Genomic DNA, 18546 nt, shown 5'->3' with positions numbered 1-18546 from the left:
AGGAGTGAATAAATTAGCAGTGGGGCGGTGCTGGGCTCAAGGAGAAGGGGCGTGGCTGGGCTCCAACGGACAGAGGGACAGCCCCTTGGCCTCCTTATTTAGGTAATTTGCATATTAATAAAAGTGGTTTTATAGACAAATTAAAAGACACGGCAGTAATACTAGTATATAGTAATGTAAATCATGAAGACTGATGTGGTCATGTTAACAGCTCAGTAAGTGAAATCCTGGTGACAGAATCCCTTTAAACTGTTGATTGATTCTCAAGGGAACCGGCACAATTTTAAGGACCACTCTGACATAAACCTAGCCTGATGTAACAGGAGGACAGCAGCACTTTATTGCAGTGGAGCAACGGAAAGAATTTGAAGCTGGAATAGGATTTACCTTATCATCAATTGTATCAAACTTGGTGAGCACAATCCCATCAATGAGACGCGCCTTCTCCGACATTGAGTGATCTGCCAAGGCCTTGTTAAACTTCACCTGAGAATCCAGAGGTACAACAAACGTTACATCCATGAAATATAACATCCATCTCCTGTCATCTGAATGTTTACCTCTCAAAAAATAATCAAAACCCTGATCTGCCTGCATGATTTTCTGACAAAACCAGAAGTGGATTCGAAAAGGAATCAGAAATATAAAAGAAGGAATTCTAGCTCTCCTTCCAGGTGGATCCACTTCTGGCTTTGGCTGAAAATCCTGCCGGCAGATCTGCATCAAAACCTCCTCTAAAAAGAGGCGTGTGGCTGTACCCTCACAACATGTAGCTAGACAGATTCTGGAGTCTGACAAAGCTGGGGAACATAAGAGATCACCCAGCTTTCCCAAAAATAGCCATCAACTAAGGCCTAATGCACACAACCGTTTTTCGGGTACGCATCCGAGCCACAGTTTTTGCGGCTCGGGTGCCGACCCATTCACTACAATGGGGCCACAAAAGATGCGTACAGCACTCCGTGTGCTGTCCGCATTTGTTTCTACGTTCCACGGCCCCGCTAAAAAAAATATAACATCTCCTATTCTTGTTCGCGCTTTGCGGACAAGAATAGGCATTTATATTGAAGGCTGTCCGTGCCGTTCCACAAATTGCGGGCGTGTGCATGCCTAAGAAACAGCAGAACTTTTTGTTTCTCAACATGAATTAAATATCCTACAACAGAATATATGATCTATTGTGGGAAGGTAATGCATAACAACCTACCAGCTGATCCACGGCCTCATTGCCAACCAAGGCTTCTCCAACAAACAGGACAAGATCTGGCATATTGACAGCAATGAGCTTAGCCAAAGCAGTCATCAGGGGAGCGTTGTCCTGCATGCGGCCAGCAGTGTCAACCAGCACCACGTCAAAGGCCTGATTGCGAGCTGCAATAAACACAAAAAGCCTCATTTATCAAGACTTACACCAACCACACAGCTTACACTTCCCCACAGCAGTTTAACCCCTCTACCACTTCCGCTGTTCACAGTACATGTACAGCTGATGTCGGGTCTTTAAAGATACTACCGCTCCAGAGCTCAGCGGGCGTCGGAGCCACAGGGTTTCTGTTGTTTTAAACAGAAGAGACCTATGGCTAATGTCTGTGATTGGGGTAACGCCGATCACGAACGTTTATCCCCTCCAATGCCGCTGCACTCCCAGGGCCCGAACAGCTTCCCCATGCGGAGATCAGTAGAGACATTTGTTTGCTGTGGTAGCCTTGGTCCCTCTAAAGGATCCAAGGCTACCACAGTAATAGTTCCTATAAAGCCCCTTCCCCCATAATAATAAAAATAAGTGTAAAAAAAAAAAAAAAATTGCCGACATTTCCCAAAACGCCTGAACTACTACAACAAACGTATTTATCCCAAAAGTTGAATGATGTAACAGGGAAAAAATGAAAATGACCAATTTGCTGTTTGTTTGTTTTTTACGCTTTACCTACAAAAAAATTCAATAAAAAGTGATAAAAAAGGCATACACACTCCAAAATGGCATCACTGGAAACTACAAAATCGCCTCATAAAAAAATGAGCCCTCACACAGCTCCGTAGACGCAAATATAAAGTATTCATTTTTAAGAAAAACTATCTAAATATAAAAGATATCCTTCTAATTGTACTGAATCAGAATGAAGGTATGGGTCCGTCTTACTGCATAGGGATCACTATAAAAACAAAAACTCATGAAACTGTGGCAGAATTGCGGGGGGAGGGGGAATGCCATTAGAAAGTACAACTTGTTCTGCAAAAAATAAGCCCTCATACGGCCATGTGAATAGAATATATGTTATGGCTCCGGTAAGGAAGGGAGTGAAAAATGAGAAAGCCGGTACACCATCCACATACAGGAGAACAAATGCCTATAGGTGTTTTTGTTCACTTGCGATAGCACATTTGTCATTTATATTCGCAAATGTCCTTACTATATGTTGGCGAAACATCCAGTCATATGAAAGATAGATTTATGCTTGCAAAAATCTATGATCAGGAAGGGAACTTTACTTTTACCTAAACCATATCACTTTCATAAAAAAAAATTATTGCACAAATTGATGAAACGTGAGGCTTTTTCGATCCATCGGCTCAAACTCTGGAGCCGCTGGGTCTGAATCGCAAATATGAGTTTAATCGTTTTTTTATAATTTCCTTTCAGGTATGGTTTATCCTCATTTTGTACTATTATTCTCAACAGCGTAATTGAAGTTACTTGGTGTACACTATAAAGAAGAATTCTACTTTGGAAATGGAGAGACTTCATAATTTTATTCTGCTTTCTCTTTCCACTTTGTTAGTTTGGGTTGTCATGACTACATAACGTCAGCACTTGGTTGTTAGACGGGCTATTTAAATCATTGTGTATTGTGATTTCTTCACTGTTTGACAAAGGCACAGTCTGTGCTGAAACGCGTCACAGATATAGATATGTTGCAATAAAGAGAATATTTGCAAGACTACGAGTGCCGTCCTTTATTACTATTCTATCCTGAGAAAAATAACAAAATCCTGGTAAACCCCTTTTAACCCCTTCTACCCCGGGCCAGTTTTTCCTCTTTTTACAAATCTGACATGTGTCACTTTATGTGGTAATAGCTTTGGAACACTTTTACTTATCCAAGCCATTCTGAGACTGTTTTCTAGTGACACATTGTACATCATGATAGTTATAAATGAGTCAAAATATTTCACCTTTATTTGTGAAAAATTCCCAAATTTCAATGTCTCTACTTTTATAATAGATCGTAATACCTCATAATAGTTATTAATTTACATTTCACATCTGTCTACTTCATGTTTGGATCATTTTGAAAGTGACATTACATTTTTTGGGGGACATTAGAAGGCTTACAAGTTTAAGAAGAAAATCTTTGTGGGGCTTGCATAATAGAAACCACCCAAAAATGACCCCATTTTAGAAACTACACCCCTCATGGTATTCAAAACTGATTTTACAAACTTTGTTAACCCTTTAGGTGTTCCACAAGAATTTAACATTTTAAGCAATTTTTTCCAGTAGCAAAGCAAGGGTTAACAGCCAAACAAAACTCAATATTTATTACCCAGATTCTGCAGTTTACAGAAACACCCCATATGTGTGGGTACATATGATTTTTTGATCATTCATTATTACACTTTATGGGGCAAGGTGACAGAAAATAAAATAAAAAAATTGGTTGTTTTGGCGCAGTTTTTATTTATTTATTTTTACAGCGTTTACCTGAGGGATTGGGTCAAGTGACTTTCATAGAGCAGATCGTTACGGACGAGGCAATACCTAATATGTCTACTTTTTCTTATTTATTAAAGTTTTACACAATAATAGCATTTTTGAAACCGAAATAATGATGTTTTAGTGTATCCATAGTCTGAAAGCCATAGCTTTTTCATTTTTTTCACCGATTGTCTTAGGCAAGGTCTCATTTTTTGACGGTTTGATTGGTACTATTTTGAGGGGGGGGGGGGGGGGGGGGTGTATGCCTTTTTGATCGCTTGGTGTTGCAATTTTTGTGATGTAAGGTGACAAAAATTGCTTTTTTATTTTATTTTTTACGGTATTCACCTGAGGGGTTAGGTCATGTGATATTTTTATAGAGCAGGTCATTACGGACGCGGTGATACCTAAGGCTACTTTCACACTCGCGTTTGGTGCGGATCAGTCATGGACGGATCCGTTCAGATAATACAACAGTCTGGATCCACTCAGAACGGATTCATTTGTATTATCTTTAACATAGCCAAGACGGATCCGTCTTGAACACCATTTTAAGTCAATGGAGGACGGATCAGTTTTCTATTGCGCCATAGAAAACAAATCCGTCCCCATTGACTTACATTGTGTGTCAGAACGGATCCGTTTGGCTCAGTTTCATCTGACGGACACCCGTGTCCGCCTCCAGAGCAGAATGGTGACTGAACAGAGGCAAACTGATGCATTCTGAGCGGATCCTTTTCCATTCAGAATGCATTAGGGCAAAACGGATACGTTATGGACCGCTTTTGAGATCCCTTAACGGATCTCACAAACGGAAAGCCAAAACGCCAGTGTGAAAGTAGCCTTATATGTATATTTTTATTTAACTTTAACACAATAATAGCAGTTTTGAAGCAAAAATAAATAAATAATCATATTTTAGTGTCATTATTGGCTGAGAGTGATAGCTTTATTTATTTTTTGACAGATTGTCTTAGGTAGGGTATCATTTTTCGCGGGACGAAGTGACGGTTTAATTAATACTGTTTTGGGGGGCATATGTCTTTTTGATCGCTTGCTGTTGCAATTTTTGCGATGTAAGGTGACAAAAATTGCTTTTTCTTTTACACCGTTCTTTTTTATTGATGTTCCATTCTACCGTTCTTTTATGATGATCGGACAGGGTGGATCACGTGCTATATTTATAGAGCCGGTCATTACGGACACAGCGCTATCTAATATGTGTGGGTTTTTTTCCCCTGTTTTTATTATAAAAAAAGGGGCGTTTTTTTTCTTTTTTACTTAAAAACTTTATTAATTTTATTAAAAACATTTTTTTTTCTTACTTTATTTCTGACGTTCACTTTTGGGGGTCTGACCCCTCTGCAATGCATTACAATACATCTGTATTGTAATGCATTGCCTGTTCGTCTACTACACTGAGTCATACACTAACAGGTTGCCTAGGAGACCCAGCCTGAGGCTGGATCTCCTCGGCACCCGTAGAAGGCAGTTCCCGATGCTGACACATGGAGTCCCCGCCACAGCAGCGCGGGGACTTGATGAGCTCACTCGACACAAACCCTTTCTATGTCACGATCAGCGCGGACCGCAGCGTAGAAGGGTTTAATACGCCGGCATCGGTTTTTACAGCGATGCCGGCGGATACAGCAGGGGCCGGACTGTTAGGGCCTGCCGGACCCCTGCAGTAATCGGGCGTGCACCGCTCCGATGCCCGCCCGATCACCATGACGTATTACATCAAATTGCGGGAACGCAGTGGCTTCCATGACGTAATAGTATGTCATATGTCGGGAAGGGGTTAAACCCTCTAATGGTAATCTACCATACATCTCACCATAAGCTATGGCCTCCATGGCAATTCCAGCAGCATCTTTTCCATAGCCCTTCTCATACAGCTGCACCATGGTGCGCCCTTTGTGCTTCTCAGGAGGGTGCAGGGAATTAAGGCGTCTTGTGTGAGTGCGCAGTTGTTCCACCGCCCCGGCTCGGAATGTGTCACAAGCCGCTATGAGCACGTTATAACCGTTCTCTATCAGCCAGAAGGAAATCTGTATCCAAAGCAAAAGGGAGAAGTCAGTTACTAATGGACTAAAGGAGCAGTGGTGGTCCCCCTGCATGCTCTCATTCACTTACTTTGGCCAGGTTGGTGGACTTCCCCACTCCATTAACCCCACAGAAAGTGATGACATACGGACGACGCATGCGCTGTGACTCCATCACATCACGCAGCACATCCACACGACGCTTTGGCTGCAAGATTTGCACCAGGGATTCCTGTAAAGCTTGTTTCACTGCAGACGTCACAGCTGATGGTAGGAAAAGGGGGAGATCAGTGGCACAAAGACAATATCCACTACTCCACGAGAGGTCATTTCCTCTGTGTTGAGAGGAACAAGAATACAAAGACCAGTGCAGATCGGTGAGGTATGATTCAAGAAAATAATATCGGATGGACAACCCCTTAAAAAAGCAGATGGGGGGGGGGGGGGACGACGACAGACAGACTACTTACTTGAGAAAGTTCCCATGACTTTTCCTTCCAGTCTCTTTGCCACTGACTCGCACAGCTGCAAAGCAATGTCAGTGGCTACATTCTTGGCTGCAAGAATTAAGAAAATAAAGTTATAAAATGACAGGAGCACCACTGACTAGATTCTTCTCAAATATCTATCCTCTACTCAAAGCCGTGCACGTGCCAAATTCTGAAACTAATGCTGCATGACAAAAACCATGTCTGAACATCTATCTGCTGTCAGGTGGGACTTGTGTCAGGCTCCAGCCCCTCAACCTATGCAATATACCAAGCAGTACTAACCCCTTGGCATTGTAAAACAATTTCATTTTCATTTGTCATTTGTCAACCTTCCAAGGGCCATAACTTTTTTACTTTTACAGTCATATGTGGGCTTGCTTATTATTTTTTTGCAAGAAAAGTAGAATTTTTTAATGGTGTCATTTACCAAATAGGAAAGAAAAAAAAAAATTGTTGGTGAAATTAGAAAAGAAAAAAGGTAATTCATTGCCTTTGTTTTTTGTGTCACCATATTCTGGAACCCACACTTTTTTTTTTTTTATATTTCCATCCGCAGATCTCTGTTAGGGCTTATTTTTATTGTGGGGGGGGGGGGGGGCGCAAGCTGTAGTTTTTATTGATACCATTCTGGGGCACATAACTTTTTTTATTTGTATATATTTTTTTTTATTTAGGGGCAAGGTAACCCAAAAAACTGGTTTCAGGCATTTTTTTTTCAGCATCAGTGTTCACCATACAGGATAAATACTTAATATATGTTGAAAATTCGGACATAGCAATACCAATTATGTTTATTTTTATATGTGGTGTGGAGCAATATGAAGTGTTAACATATTTTTTTTACTTTTATTTTTAGTTCCCTGGCAGAATTGAACATGCAATCAATTCAATTGCCTTTGCCATAGACTGCAATACTTTACCATGGATGCTGCCGCCTGCCTATTAAGCCCTGCCGCAGTCAAGTCAAGGAGCTTTCACAGGCCCCAGACTCCTATAGCAGCCAATCAGCAGCCCAAGATTTCACCACGGGGTTGAGGTCAATCTGGGGAGCTCCCTCTGACTACTCAGATGTTGAAACCGTTATTGACAGTGGCATCGATGGGTTGAGTGAATGAAAACTGAATTTATCTCTGGTCACTTTGGGCAGGTGTCAATTGTGTAACACAACTGGCATCTCGACAAACGGCGCAAGCTCAGCTTCTGCACTCACTCTATACTCCCCTGATAGAAGCATGCTGTAAATGCACAGCAAATGTCCCCAAGGAGTTAATCTTACGTATACTGTACAGCCTGATGGGGTGGAGCATGACAAGTCTTGCAGCCTCCTGAACACCATGAATACGTGTACATATGATGGTGATGTGATAGGGAATGCCCTCTTTCTAGTAAATGAGTCAACTTTCCACAAATCTTTTCTGACTCAGGACTCCAGGAAAGCCAAGTGATAACCCTGCGGGAGCTGCAGCAGCAACGCGGTCCTACAGCTTCCCATTTTCCACCAATGTCTCATTTACCTATGAGATGATCCTTCATCTTATCCAACACGGGTTCCATGTCATCCAAGGTTAAACTTTTAGCCCCCACCAGGCCCTTCAACATCCCAAACATCCCTCCAAAGCTACTCTTCTTGGCACTAAAAGTGGATAAATAAGTGGTAAGACCACAACACAAAACCTACTTCTTCCCCGCCAGTATTATCAATGTGTGGGGTACCTGGACTTGGCTGCAGATGGAGCAGCCCTATTTTGAACAGAAGGGACATCTTGCTCTTCTTCTTCTTCTTCTTCTTCACTGCTGCTTTCATACTCCACATCTGGGGGGTTTCCTGACATGAGACCACTGCGGAATCTCTGGAATATACATGACATGAACAGTTTTCAGTAACTAAACTGGTTCATCTACTGTCAATACTCTAAATTCCATCTACAAATTGAAATCCTTAAGCCTCATGCAGACATCAGCGTTTCACGGACATGCGCCATACGTGTTCTCCGCGGACAGCACACATCCCCATTCATTTGACTGTGTGTATTCACACATCAGTGTTTTAGCGCAGTCTGTGTTTTCAGCACGGATGCATGTCCTATCTTGGTCCGTGTTCTCGGATCCCTCACGCCCATTATAGTCAATGAGTCCATGAAGACCACGGATGGAACACTGATACCACCCATGTTTCACGGATCATTAAGAAGAGATGCTTTGAAAATTATTTTTCAACTGTTCAGTCTCAGTGAAACACGGATGCAACACGGACAGCAAAAAAGAAACCCACGGACCCAACACAGATCTGTCACGGGAGAAAACACGGATTGAACACGGTACGCGTTACCACTGATCCAAAAAGGACACGGATGTCTGCATGAGGCATTATTGAATCAACTCCCTAAAATAGTGACCAGGAAACATCTACCCAAAGTCATCCTTGTCTTCTAAAAGGACACTACTAACAGCACGTAATAGCAGTCTATATGCAAATATTCTATGTAGTAAAAAAAAGTTGATAATTTTCTGGATATAATTTTACATTTTCTTAAAAGGGGTTGTCCACTTTTTTTTATATTGATAACGTATGCTCAGGATACATCATTAATATCAGATCCGATATGCCTCTGCCGGGCCGACTCCTGGCACCCCCACGATCAGCTGAATGTAGCACTCATACGAGCGCTGTGTTCTCTTCACTGTTTACCTGCAACTACAGCGGTCAGGGTGTAATTACAACTAGGCCGTCCCATTCACTGAATAGGAAGGAGCTGTCCCATAGAAGTGAATGGGACGGCTGTGATGTAATTACACCTGCTCACCACTGCAATTGCAATAGTAAGCAGCTAAACAGTGAAGAGAACACAGCGCTTGTACGAGTGCTGTGTTCTCTTCAAACAGCCGATTGTCAGGGGTGCCAGGAGCCGCCCACCATTGCCGATCTGATATGGATGACGTGTACTGAGGATAGGTCATAAAAATAAATAAAATCGAAAAACCAATTTAAATCACTCCATGTACTCTACTTCCTGTCCTGGCTCTTTAACGTCCTACTTTCTATGGCCTTTTATCACAAAAAACATCCTCGCTAGACTTTCTCAGTCAGTCCATTGCTGTGACCAGAGAAGGAAAGGGGATGGATGACTCAGTTTACACTGGTAAGGGCAATTCTCTTCTGCAGCCATCTTTATCTAGGCCTATTAAGAGAATAGAGCTGTTATACTGTTATCCTAATTCTACTAATCTACTATTTTACTAATGGATAACACAACTGCCTTAGAGCAGCAGTAAACTAAACTATGGATTAACTGCTACAGAAGGACAATATTTTGTATTTAGTTGTCAATGGTATAGTACTGCTGAAAAAGAAAAAGGAAAAACAGCCAAACATTCTTTAAAAAATTATTTTCTCATAAAATTTAATTTAATAAAAAAATACTCCTTTCTGATGTGTCCCTTTAATATTCTGGTTAACTGCTGCTATCTTAGTCTCCTACCTGGGTAACAGGTACAGATATCATTACTATCAGCTGCTATTGTAATAACCATAGGGGTTGACTGCATACAGTTATAACAAAACCTTAAGCTCTGGAAGATAAGATTCCACTCACTGACTGCTTACAAAGGAATTGACAAAAAGTATATCAGCAAGTTGCAAACCCTCATTTATATAAAAGACTGAAGCCTTACACCAGCTTGTAAAGTCCACCCCAGAAATATAACTGGACACCCTTAGGTCCCATCTCACCAGTGCTTCCAGGTCGTCATCGGGTGCTGCCACCTCCTCCACACTACCGTTGGTGGTGGGTTTGCTGTAGTCTAGCTCTTTCCTGGTGTTTGACGCTCCAAGCTCCCACACACGGGGTTGCTTTCCTTTCTCCTTCTGAGTCTCTGGTTTTGGGGATTTGCTGTGGAAAAATATTAGTCCACTGTTAAAAGTAGTTCATTATAGCATTCACTCCAATTTCCAAATTCAAGGACAATACGGTATAATTTAACAAAGACACATGTGGCTTCAAACATCTCAGGAAGTTCTCCGCTTATCATCTTTATTACAGAAAAGAGTTTAACCAATTAGATAGGGCTGCAGTAAACGATTATTTTAGTAATCGAGTATTCTACCGATTATTTTTACAATTAAATCGAGTACTCTAATAATAAAAAAATTAATAGACTGTTTTCCTTTATAAAAACTCATCAGAACCCCTGCCATCAGTCCCCAACACCCTTCGTTCCCCTCTGTGTGATCAGCCCAAGTGCCACTAGCTCCCCCCCACCCCAGTGCCACCAGCCCGCCCCCCCCCCCCCCCGCCTAGCCATCAGTGCTCAGCTGCAGTGCCAGTGAACTAAAATGTCCTGACTATATGTGTACGTTAGGATCCAAAGCCGCGTTGCGCGAGCAGGCAGGCGACCACGAAGCATGAGTAATAGCAAGCTCTTCGCTCACACTCTGTGGTCACATAATGGCACAAAAAAAATGGCACAAACAAATCTATTGATTTGATTATTTTTTTTTTTGTGTTGAGTTAATCAAGTAAGCCATACAATAAGAGATACATACAGTCCTGATCAAAAGTTTAAGACCACTTGAAAAATGGCAAAAAAAATCATATTTAGCATGGCTGGATCCTAACAAGGTTCCAAGTAGAGCTTCAACATGCAACAAGAAGAAATGGGAGCGAGACAAAAAAAAAAATTGAGCATTCAATTTAATGAAAACAACAAATAAACTGAAACAGGCTGTTTTTCAGCTGATCAAAAGTTTAGGACCACACCTCCCCCCAAAAAAACTTAACTCCCCCACTTCTCCAGGAAAAAACGAGGTACTTTTATTGCAGTTAAAAACACAGTAGCTTTCACCCTAATTGCCTCCAAGACAGCCCCTTCTGGCCGATATGTGATCTTAGTGTGCTCCATCAATAATATAGTGTACACTCTCGTCAATATATATGCCCCTAATTCACATCAGTTGGCGTTCCTACATAAAGTCTTGCGCCAAGTTCACTCACTTAAGCAAGGTAAACTGATTATCTGTGGAGACTTTAATTCGGTCCTGCAACCTACCGTGGATTCTTCCTCCCCCTCCCGTAGAACAGATGTGGGTATAGCCCCCTTTTTGCAGTCAGAGGGATTGTATGATGTGTGGAGGGCCCAACATAGCCTGGAGAGAGACTATACCTTTTTCTCGGTCCCGCATCTCTCCTATTCCAGGATAGACCTTTTTATGGTAGACCATACCTCCCTACTTCATACTACTTCCTCAGAGATAGGCTTGATAAAGTGGTCTGACCATGCCCCCATCACTATCACTCTTGAAGAACAGTACCAATCCCACAGGGCCCCAGTGTGGAGAAACAACACTTTTCTTTTTAATAACCCTAAATACATTGAGGAATTGTCTGCCCATCTCTCAGAGTTCTTTCAGTTCAACGTTGGCTCTGTCTCGAGTGACTTTGTTTTATGGCAGGCCCATAAAGCCTTCATGAGAGGCTCCCTAATTAAATTGAATATTAACTTAAAGAAACACAGGGAGAGGGAGATAGCGTTGATCTTGAAAGAAATAGAGGATCTGGAAACTACCAACAAGTTATCCCCCACTCTACACGGCTCTAATTCCCTCCGAGTAGCGCGGAATAAATTGAGTGCTCTATTGATGCAAAACTATCATAAATCTCTTCTTAGACTGAAAGCAAAGTTCTACGCTCAGGGAAATAAGGCCGGCCGTCTCTTGGCCCAGCAGCTTAAAAAGCAACAAGCCAAATCCAAAATCCCATACTTACTTCACCCGGTTACAAAGGCGAAATTGATGGACCCAAGAGACATAGCCGATCAATTCAAACAATACTATCAAACCCTGTACAATTTAAAAGACCATACCCCTCTGCCGCAAGATTACCCGACACTGGTGGCGGACTTCCTTTCCAAAGCGTCCTTGCCCACTCTAAACGAAGCGCAACTTCTATCTCTCAACTCCCCTGTTTCCTCCCAAGAATTGACCAAAATAGTCATGTCATTACCCCAGGGTAAATCCCCGGGCCCCGACGGGTTGTCGAACGAATATTATCGTCATTTTTTACCCGCCCTTCTCCCTCACCTACTAAGTCTGTTTAATAGGGTAATGGCGGGTGACCCATTCCCGGCGGACATGTTGGAAGCTTTAGTGGTCACAATTCCTAAACCAGGCAAATCCCCTGATGTGCCCCAGAATTTCAGACCGATCTCCCTGTTAAATTCTGACATAAAACTTTTTGCCAAGCTCATTGCAAGCAGGCTCTCTCCCCTGATCCCTTCCTTGATCCATCCGGACCAGGCCGGCTTCGTGGCGGGAAGACAGGCTTCCGACAATACCAGACGCATTGTAGATTTGGTTAACTTTGCGGAGGTGCATTCTCTTCCAATGCTTGCAGTGACCTTGGACGCCGAAAAAGCGTTTGATCGCTTACATTGGGATTACGCTTTTTCCACTCTCCGAGGGATGGGGTTCTCAGGTCCGATTATTCATGCCATCTCCAGTCTGTACTCGCACCCCTCGGCGAGAGTGTGGGTTAATGGAATCCTGTCGGATCCGTTCATAATCACTAACGGGTCGAGACAGGGCTGTCCGTTGTCGCCGCTTCTATTTATTTTGGCATTGGAGCCACTGGCACAACACATCAGAAACCTGCCCACTATCTCTGGGATTGTAGTTGGCAATAGAGCCCACACAATTACCCTATACGCTGATGACATCATTCTCACGTTGACAAACCCCTCACAATCCCTCTCGGCCACATTCGATGTGATCTCTCACTATAGCTCCCTCTCGTATTACAAGATTAATAGCTCGAAATCTCAGGCCCTTCCTATCAACATTTCACCTGCAGATTTAGCCACTCTGAAAGCTTCCCACGACCTGGACTGGCAGTGTTCAGAGATTCCCTATTTAGGAATCAAGGTCACCTCGCCCTGTTCTTTATTATACACACAGAACTATGTCCCCCTTCTCAATACCTTGTCTACGGACTTCGCGAGCTTCTCTATGCAGACAATCTCTTGGGTGGGTAGGATTGCATCGTTCCAGATGATGACCTTGCCTAAGCTGATTTATATCTTTCGGGCCCTTCCAATCCCGATCCCAGCTGCATTTTTTCAGAAAGCCCAGGCATTATTGGGCAAGTACATATGGGGAGGTTCTAAGCCTAGGATAGCTCGCGAACTCTTGACCAGAAGGAGACGCGCTGGTGGAGCGGGTCTCCCAAACATTAGAGATTATTTTATAGCAATCGGCCTTTCCTTTGCTAGGGAATGGTGGGCGTCGAGTAATGAAAAAGCGTGGCAACAGATTGAGAGCCATGCGTTGAAACACGTTCCGGTTAGGGATTACTTAATCCACCTGTTGTGGGGTCCTGCTTCCCTCGCACCCACTCTGCTCACAATATCGCATGTGGGAGCCCTGTGGACCACCATACATAAGGCATCGAAAGATGATTCATCCCAGCTCTTCAAAATAGCCTCCACACGGGCTATTGAGTTGTCCATACCCGACATTAACTTAGCGCCTTGGCGAGATAAAGGGGTCATCACTATTTCCCAACTGATAGCTGACCACTCAATTCTCCCGTTTCCTACCATTCAAAGTGCTTTTGCATTACCTCACTCTGAAATTTTCACATATTTAAGAATACGTCACTTCCTTTCAAAGACCCTTCAATCCCCTCCACAGATCAACTCATCCGTGATGCGATTATTCCAGTTTCCCTCCTTGTTCAGAAAACACTCCACAAGATCACTTTATGACATACTGGGGGATAAAGCTTCTTTTGTTAAATCCCCTCCTGTCCTCAGATGGGAAAGGGATCTAAATAGGACCTTTTCAGAGGACTCATGGACTGATGCTATTGGATTTGTAGCTTCAAATTTCAAGTGTGTCACTCACTATGAGGCAGGTCTAAAAACCATCCTACATTGGTACTTTACCCCCCAGAGACTTCATATAATTTATCCTTCTACATCGCCATACTGTTGGAGAAACTGTGGAGGAGGCGGATCCTTACTCCATGTCCTATGGTCATGTCCCATCCTAAACGACTATTGGAAGTCAGTCTTCCGTTTGGTTTCAAATTTAGCGAGGCGGAAAATAGACCCATCCCCTGAGTTGGCCTTGTTGTTCATTGGGATTAAGGAAATACCGCTCCCGAATAGACACATTGTAGGCCATGTTTTGCTCAGCTCCAAATTGGTAGTTACCCGGCACTGGAAAAGTCAGATCCCTCCTTCGATTTTCGAAGTTATACAAGAGATTAATCAGACTTGCAGGTATGAACATTCATTACCCCCATCAACCATACCCATTAAATTGAGACAGGCGACTTGGAGTGAGTGGATAAGTAGTCCCTTCTACTCCCCTTGAGGAGGGAGTCCGGGATACAGGCGGAAGCAGCGGAGATACAGCTGAAATACGATACGGGTATTTCTTAACCCTTCCTTATGTGTGTTCCTCCCCCATCCCTCCGTTATTTCCTCTTCCCTAGAGGAGGCCTTACCCTAGGTTGCTCTGTGGTAATCCACAGCTCTTGGTTTGATCTGTTTATACTGTTGGTGTATACGGCGGCATGGCCTATGCTGCGGAATGTGGATAACACCTGTAGGTGTTTTGGCGTTACACCTGGGTTACTGCTGATATGTACGGTTATGGTGTATTGTGCATTATTGTGTGGCAGTGGCTGCGCCCACTGATGTATTGTCATAACGCACCTTCTCATCTGACTACTGTGATGGTGTCTATGTCCGAATACTTCTTTGTTTTATTGATAAAATAAAAAACTATTGAAACTAAAAACTTAACTCCCCAAAACAGAAATCCAACTTCCAAACATGAACTCCGTAATGAGTAGCTCCGCCGTTATTGTTTATCACTTCCAAAATTAGTTTCGGCATTTTTGTAAACTTCCCTTGCCATCCATCCCCAAAGGTTCTCAATTTGATTTTGATCAGGGGAACACGGAGGATGGGCCAAAAGAGTGATGTTATTCTCCTGGAAGAAGTCCCTTGTCCTGCGGGCATTGTGTACTGTAGCGTTGTCCTGTTGAAAAACCCAGTCGTTACCACACAGACGAGGACCCTCAGTCATGAGCAATGCTCTCTGCAACATCTGGACATAGCCAGCGGCCGTTTGACGCCCCTGCACTTCCTGAAGCTCCATTGTTCCACTGAAGGAAAAAGCACCCCAGACCATTATGGCGCCCCCTCCACTGTGGCGCGTAGAAAACATCTCAGGTGGGATCTGCTTGTCATGCCAGTGACGTTGGAAACCATCAGGACCATCAAGGTAAAAAACTAAATGTCAGAGAATAAAACTTTCTTCCACCTTTGAATCTCCCATGTTTGGTGCTCTCTTGCAAAGTCCAAACGAGCAGTTCTGTGGCGTTCAAGGAGACGAGGTCTTTGAAGACGTTTTTTGTTTTTGAAGCCCTTCAGTCTCAGATGCCGTCTGATGGTTATGGGGCTGCAGTCAGCACCAGTAAGGGCCTTAATTTGGGTCGAGGATCGTCCAGTGTCTTGACGGACAGCCAATTGGATCCTCCGGCTCAGTGCTGATGACATTTTTTGGGGTCTTCCACTTTTTTGTTCCATAACCCTCAGTCATTTGGAATTTCTTAAAATGATCCTGTCTTACTGCGTCCCACCTCAGCAGCGATGGCGCGCTGTGAAAGACCCTGCTTATGAAGTTCAACAACCCGACCACGTTCAAAAAAGGGAGAGTTTTTTTGCCTTTGCCATCACAACGTGTGACTACCTGACAGAAAATGACAATGAATCCACATGTGGTCCTAAAATTTGGATCAGCTGAAAAACAGCCTTCGTTATTTTTAATTAATTGAATGCTCAAAAAATGTCTTGTCTCACTCTCATTTCTTCTTGTTGCATGCTGAAGCTCTACTTGGAACCTTGTTAAGATCCAACAATGTAAAATATGATTTTTTTGCCATTTTTCAAGTGGTCTTAAACTTTTGATCAGGACTGTATGTTATTGTGGCTCCTATTATGTAATGAGCAGATTATATTTGCGTTACAAAAAAATAAAATATAAACATCTGAATATGTCATTTTCTGTTGTGCATTAGATTTATATGTTTTAAATATTTGGAAATCAGGTCAGTGGAATTTCCCTTTTTACCGTAGCTTTACCTTCTACCTGAGAGGAAGTAAAAGCTTGTGGCTAACGCTGGGTTCACACCTGAGCGTTCTGAAAGGAGCGCTCTGTATGCGCGATTGTACCGGCGTTTACAATCGCGCATACAGAGACAAGCGAACGCCCATTGTCGTGCGTTCCGGAAAGTCTATGTACGGGAACGCTCGACAAGACGCCCCAAAGAAGCTCATGTACTTCTTGGGGCGTTGGGCGTTTTACAGCGCGATCGTACACGCTGTAAAACGCCCAGGTGAGAACCATTCCCATAGGGAATCATTGGTTTCTCCTTGTTGAGCGTTTTACAGCCAGTAGGAACGCGCTGTAAAACGCTCAGGTGTGAACCCAGCCTTACTGTTTACCGTAGACATATAGAAACAGAGGTGTAGGTTGTTTCTCTAATTTAGGCCAAAAGAATTATTAGAAATGATTTATAATTTAATGCTTTTATCAACCCATTCATTACCTCCACAACCCCTAATGACAATGCAATTAGATTTTTTTATTTCTTCATACTGTATACATATTTCTACTAGGGCTGAAACGATTACTCGATTGAATCAAGTAATTTTTTGCATAGAGGATACATTTTTGTCATGTGACCACAGAGCGTGAGTGAAGCACTTGCTATTACTCACCGCTCCGTGGTCACCCGATGCCCCACACCGCGCCACACTGTCCTCCTGACACATCAGGACATGGTGCGCGCTTACGTGCACCATGACCTGATGCTGTGTGACGTCAGAACGACGGGACAGCGCGCGGAGAAGATGAACGAGCTGTGGAGTGGCGCCCCTACAGGAGAGGTATTTTATTTCACTGGCGCTGGGAACATGGCTAGCATGCGGAGATGGTGGCACGGGGGGGGAGGATGAGTTCTTATAAAATAAAAACGTTCTTTTAATTAGTTTTTTTGTTATTCGAGCACTCAATTAAACTTTGGATTAAATCGATAGAATATTCGATTACAAAAATAGTCGATAGCTGCAGCCCTAATTTCTACCTATAGTATATTGAACAATTTTATTTGGTGGGATTGTTTTCACAGCTTTCACTGGGCAGTATAAACGACAATTTAATTCTGTGAGTTGGTACAATTACGGTGATACCAAATTTATTAAGTATTATGATGTACAGCTTTTGCACAATAAAAAAAAAAAAAAAAAAACTTTGCTTAAACCATAACTATTATTGTTAATGAGTTGTGTGAGGGCTTACTTTTTGCAGGAGAGACTTAATTCTGATTCTTTTTATGATTTTTTTTTCATTTTTTGGGAGGTGGAATAAAAAAAAATATAAAAAAAAATCTATAAAAAAAATAAACTTTATCCTGTTTATATAAATTTTTGTCCTACTGTGGAAATGTATCACCAAGCCTTGATTGCTTTACTCCTGTATTGCAGTACATTTATTATCCCTGCCTTATGCTGGACCTAATAGGCATCCTTTGTTAGACACCATGGCTGTCAGTGACTCCTCAGCACCTCGTCACTGTGCCTCAGTGGGTGTCGCTGGTCTCACTGTCAGAGAGGACTCTATTAGGTGCTGTGGTCACTATTGAACATCAAAGGGGTTAAACTGATGGGATCTGAGGTTCCTCCACTCCTGGCTGTTACAGCAGAAGCTCTGCGGTCATTAAACTCCAGTTGCAGGACACCCGTAAAAAGGCATTGTTGTTAAGGGGATAACTAAAAATTTCCGCTTGGAACACTCACTAATATTATGCATTGACCTATTACCCAATGGTTACAGGTAAATTTCCTGGTGCATGAACTCCATCAGATCCCCACCTGGCTTTTTCCCCAGTCTTCATCCTTTTCTTAAAGAACTCCTCACGCTTCCGCTGCATGGTCTCCTCGGCGGTCAGCTCCTCCTTCTCCCCAGCTGATGCAGGGCTGCTGATCTTCACTTTATTTGAAGCAATTGCCTCTGGTGCAATGTCTGCAAAACAGAGAGAAGGTCACAATGTGAGGAGGAGCTCTGTATAGAGCACGTAGGTCACATCTGGCACAACGATGGCACCATCTATGAATGTCTGTAGGTTGCAAGAATCTCAAAACAAGGTCAAAAGAAGACAAGTCAGCAGCATTCACAGACATACATCAGCAACTGTAGTGGACACCACCGACCCCCAATTGAACACAGAGAAAATTGCCATCCTGG

The 18546-nt window shown here is 42.9% G+C and overlaps 1 protein-coding gene across 1 annotated transcript in view; it reads right to left on the bottom strand.

The window, feature by feature from the left end:
* SRPRA (SRP receptor subunit alpha) overlaps positions 1–18546 on the bottom strand; it is a 34737-nt gene that overhangs the window by 8985 nt on the left and 7206 nt on the right. The window contains exons 5-13 of the mRNA XM_044281779.1: positions 18174–18324; positions 9964–10123; positions 7947–8083; positions 7748–7866; positions 6213–6299; positions 5834–6006; positions 5535–5748; positions 1208–1371; positions 388–486 (exon numbers count right to left, since the gene is read on the bottom strand). Coding sequence (XP_044137714.1) covers positions 388–486; positions 1208–1371; positions 5535–5748; positions 5834–6006; positions 6213–6299; positions 7748–7866; positions 7947–8083; positions 9964–10123; positions 18174–18324 — 1304 coding nt within the window. The remainder of the gene's footprint in view (positions 1–387; positions 487–1207; positions 1372–5534; positions 5749–5833; positions 6007–6212; positions 6300–7747; positions 7867–7946; positions 8084–9963; positions 10124–18173; positions 18325–18546) is intronic.

The sequence above is a fragment of the Bufo gargarizans genome, chromosome 2, assembly GCF_014858855.1.
Source record: "Bufo gargarizans isolate SCDJY-AF-19 chromosome 2, ASM1485885v1, whole genome shotgun sequence".
NCBI classification, from domain to species: Eukaryota; Metazoa; Chordata; class Amphibia; order Anura; family Bufonidae; genus Bufo; species Bufo gargarizans.
Note: the sequence above shows the minus strand (reverse complement) of the source record. Positions and strands in the feature narration are given on the sequence as shown.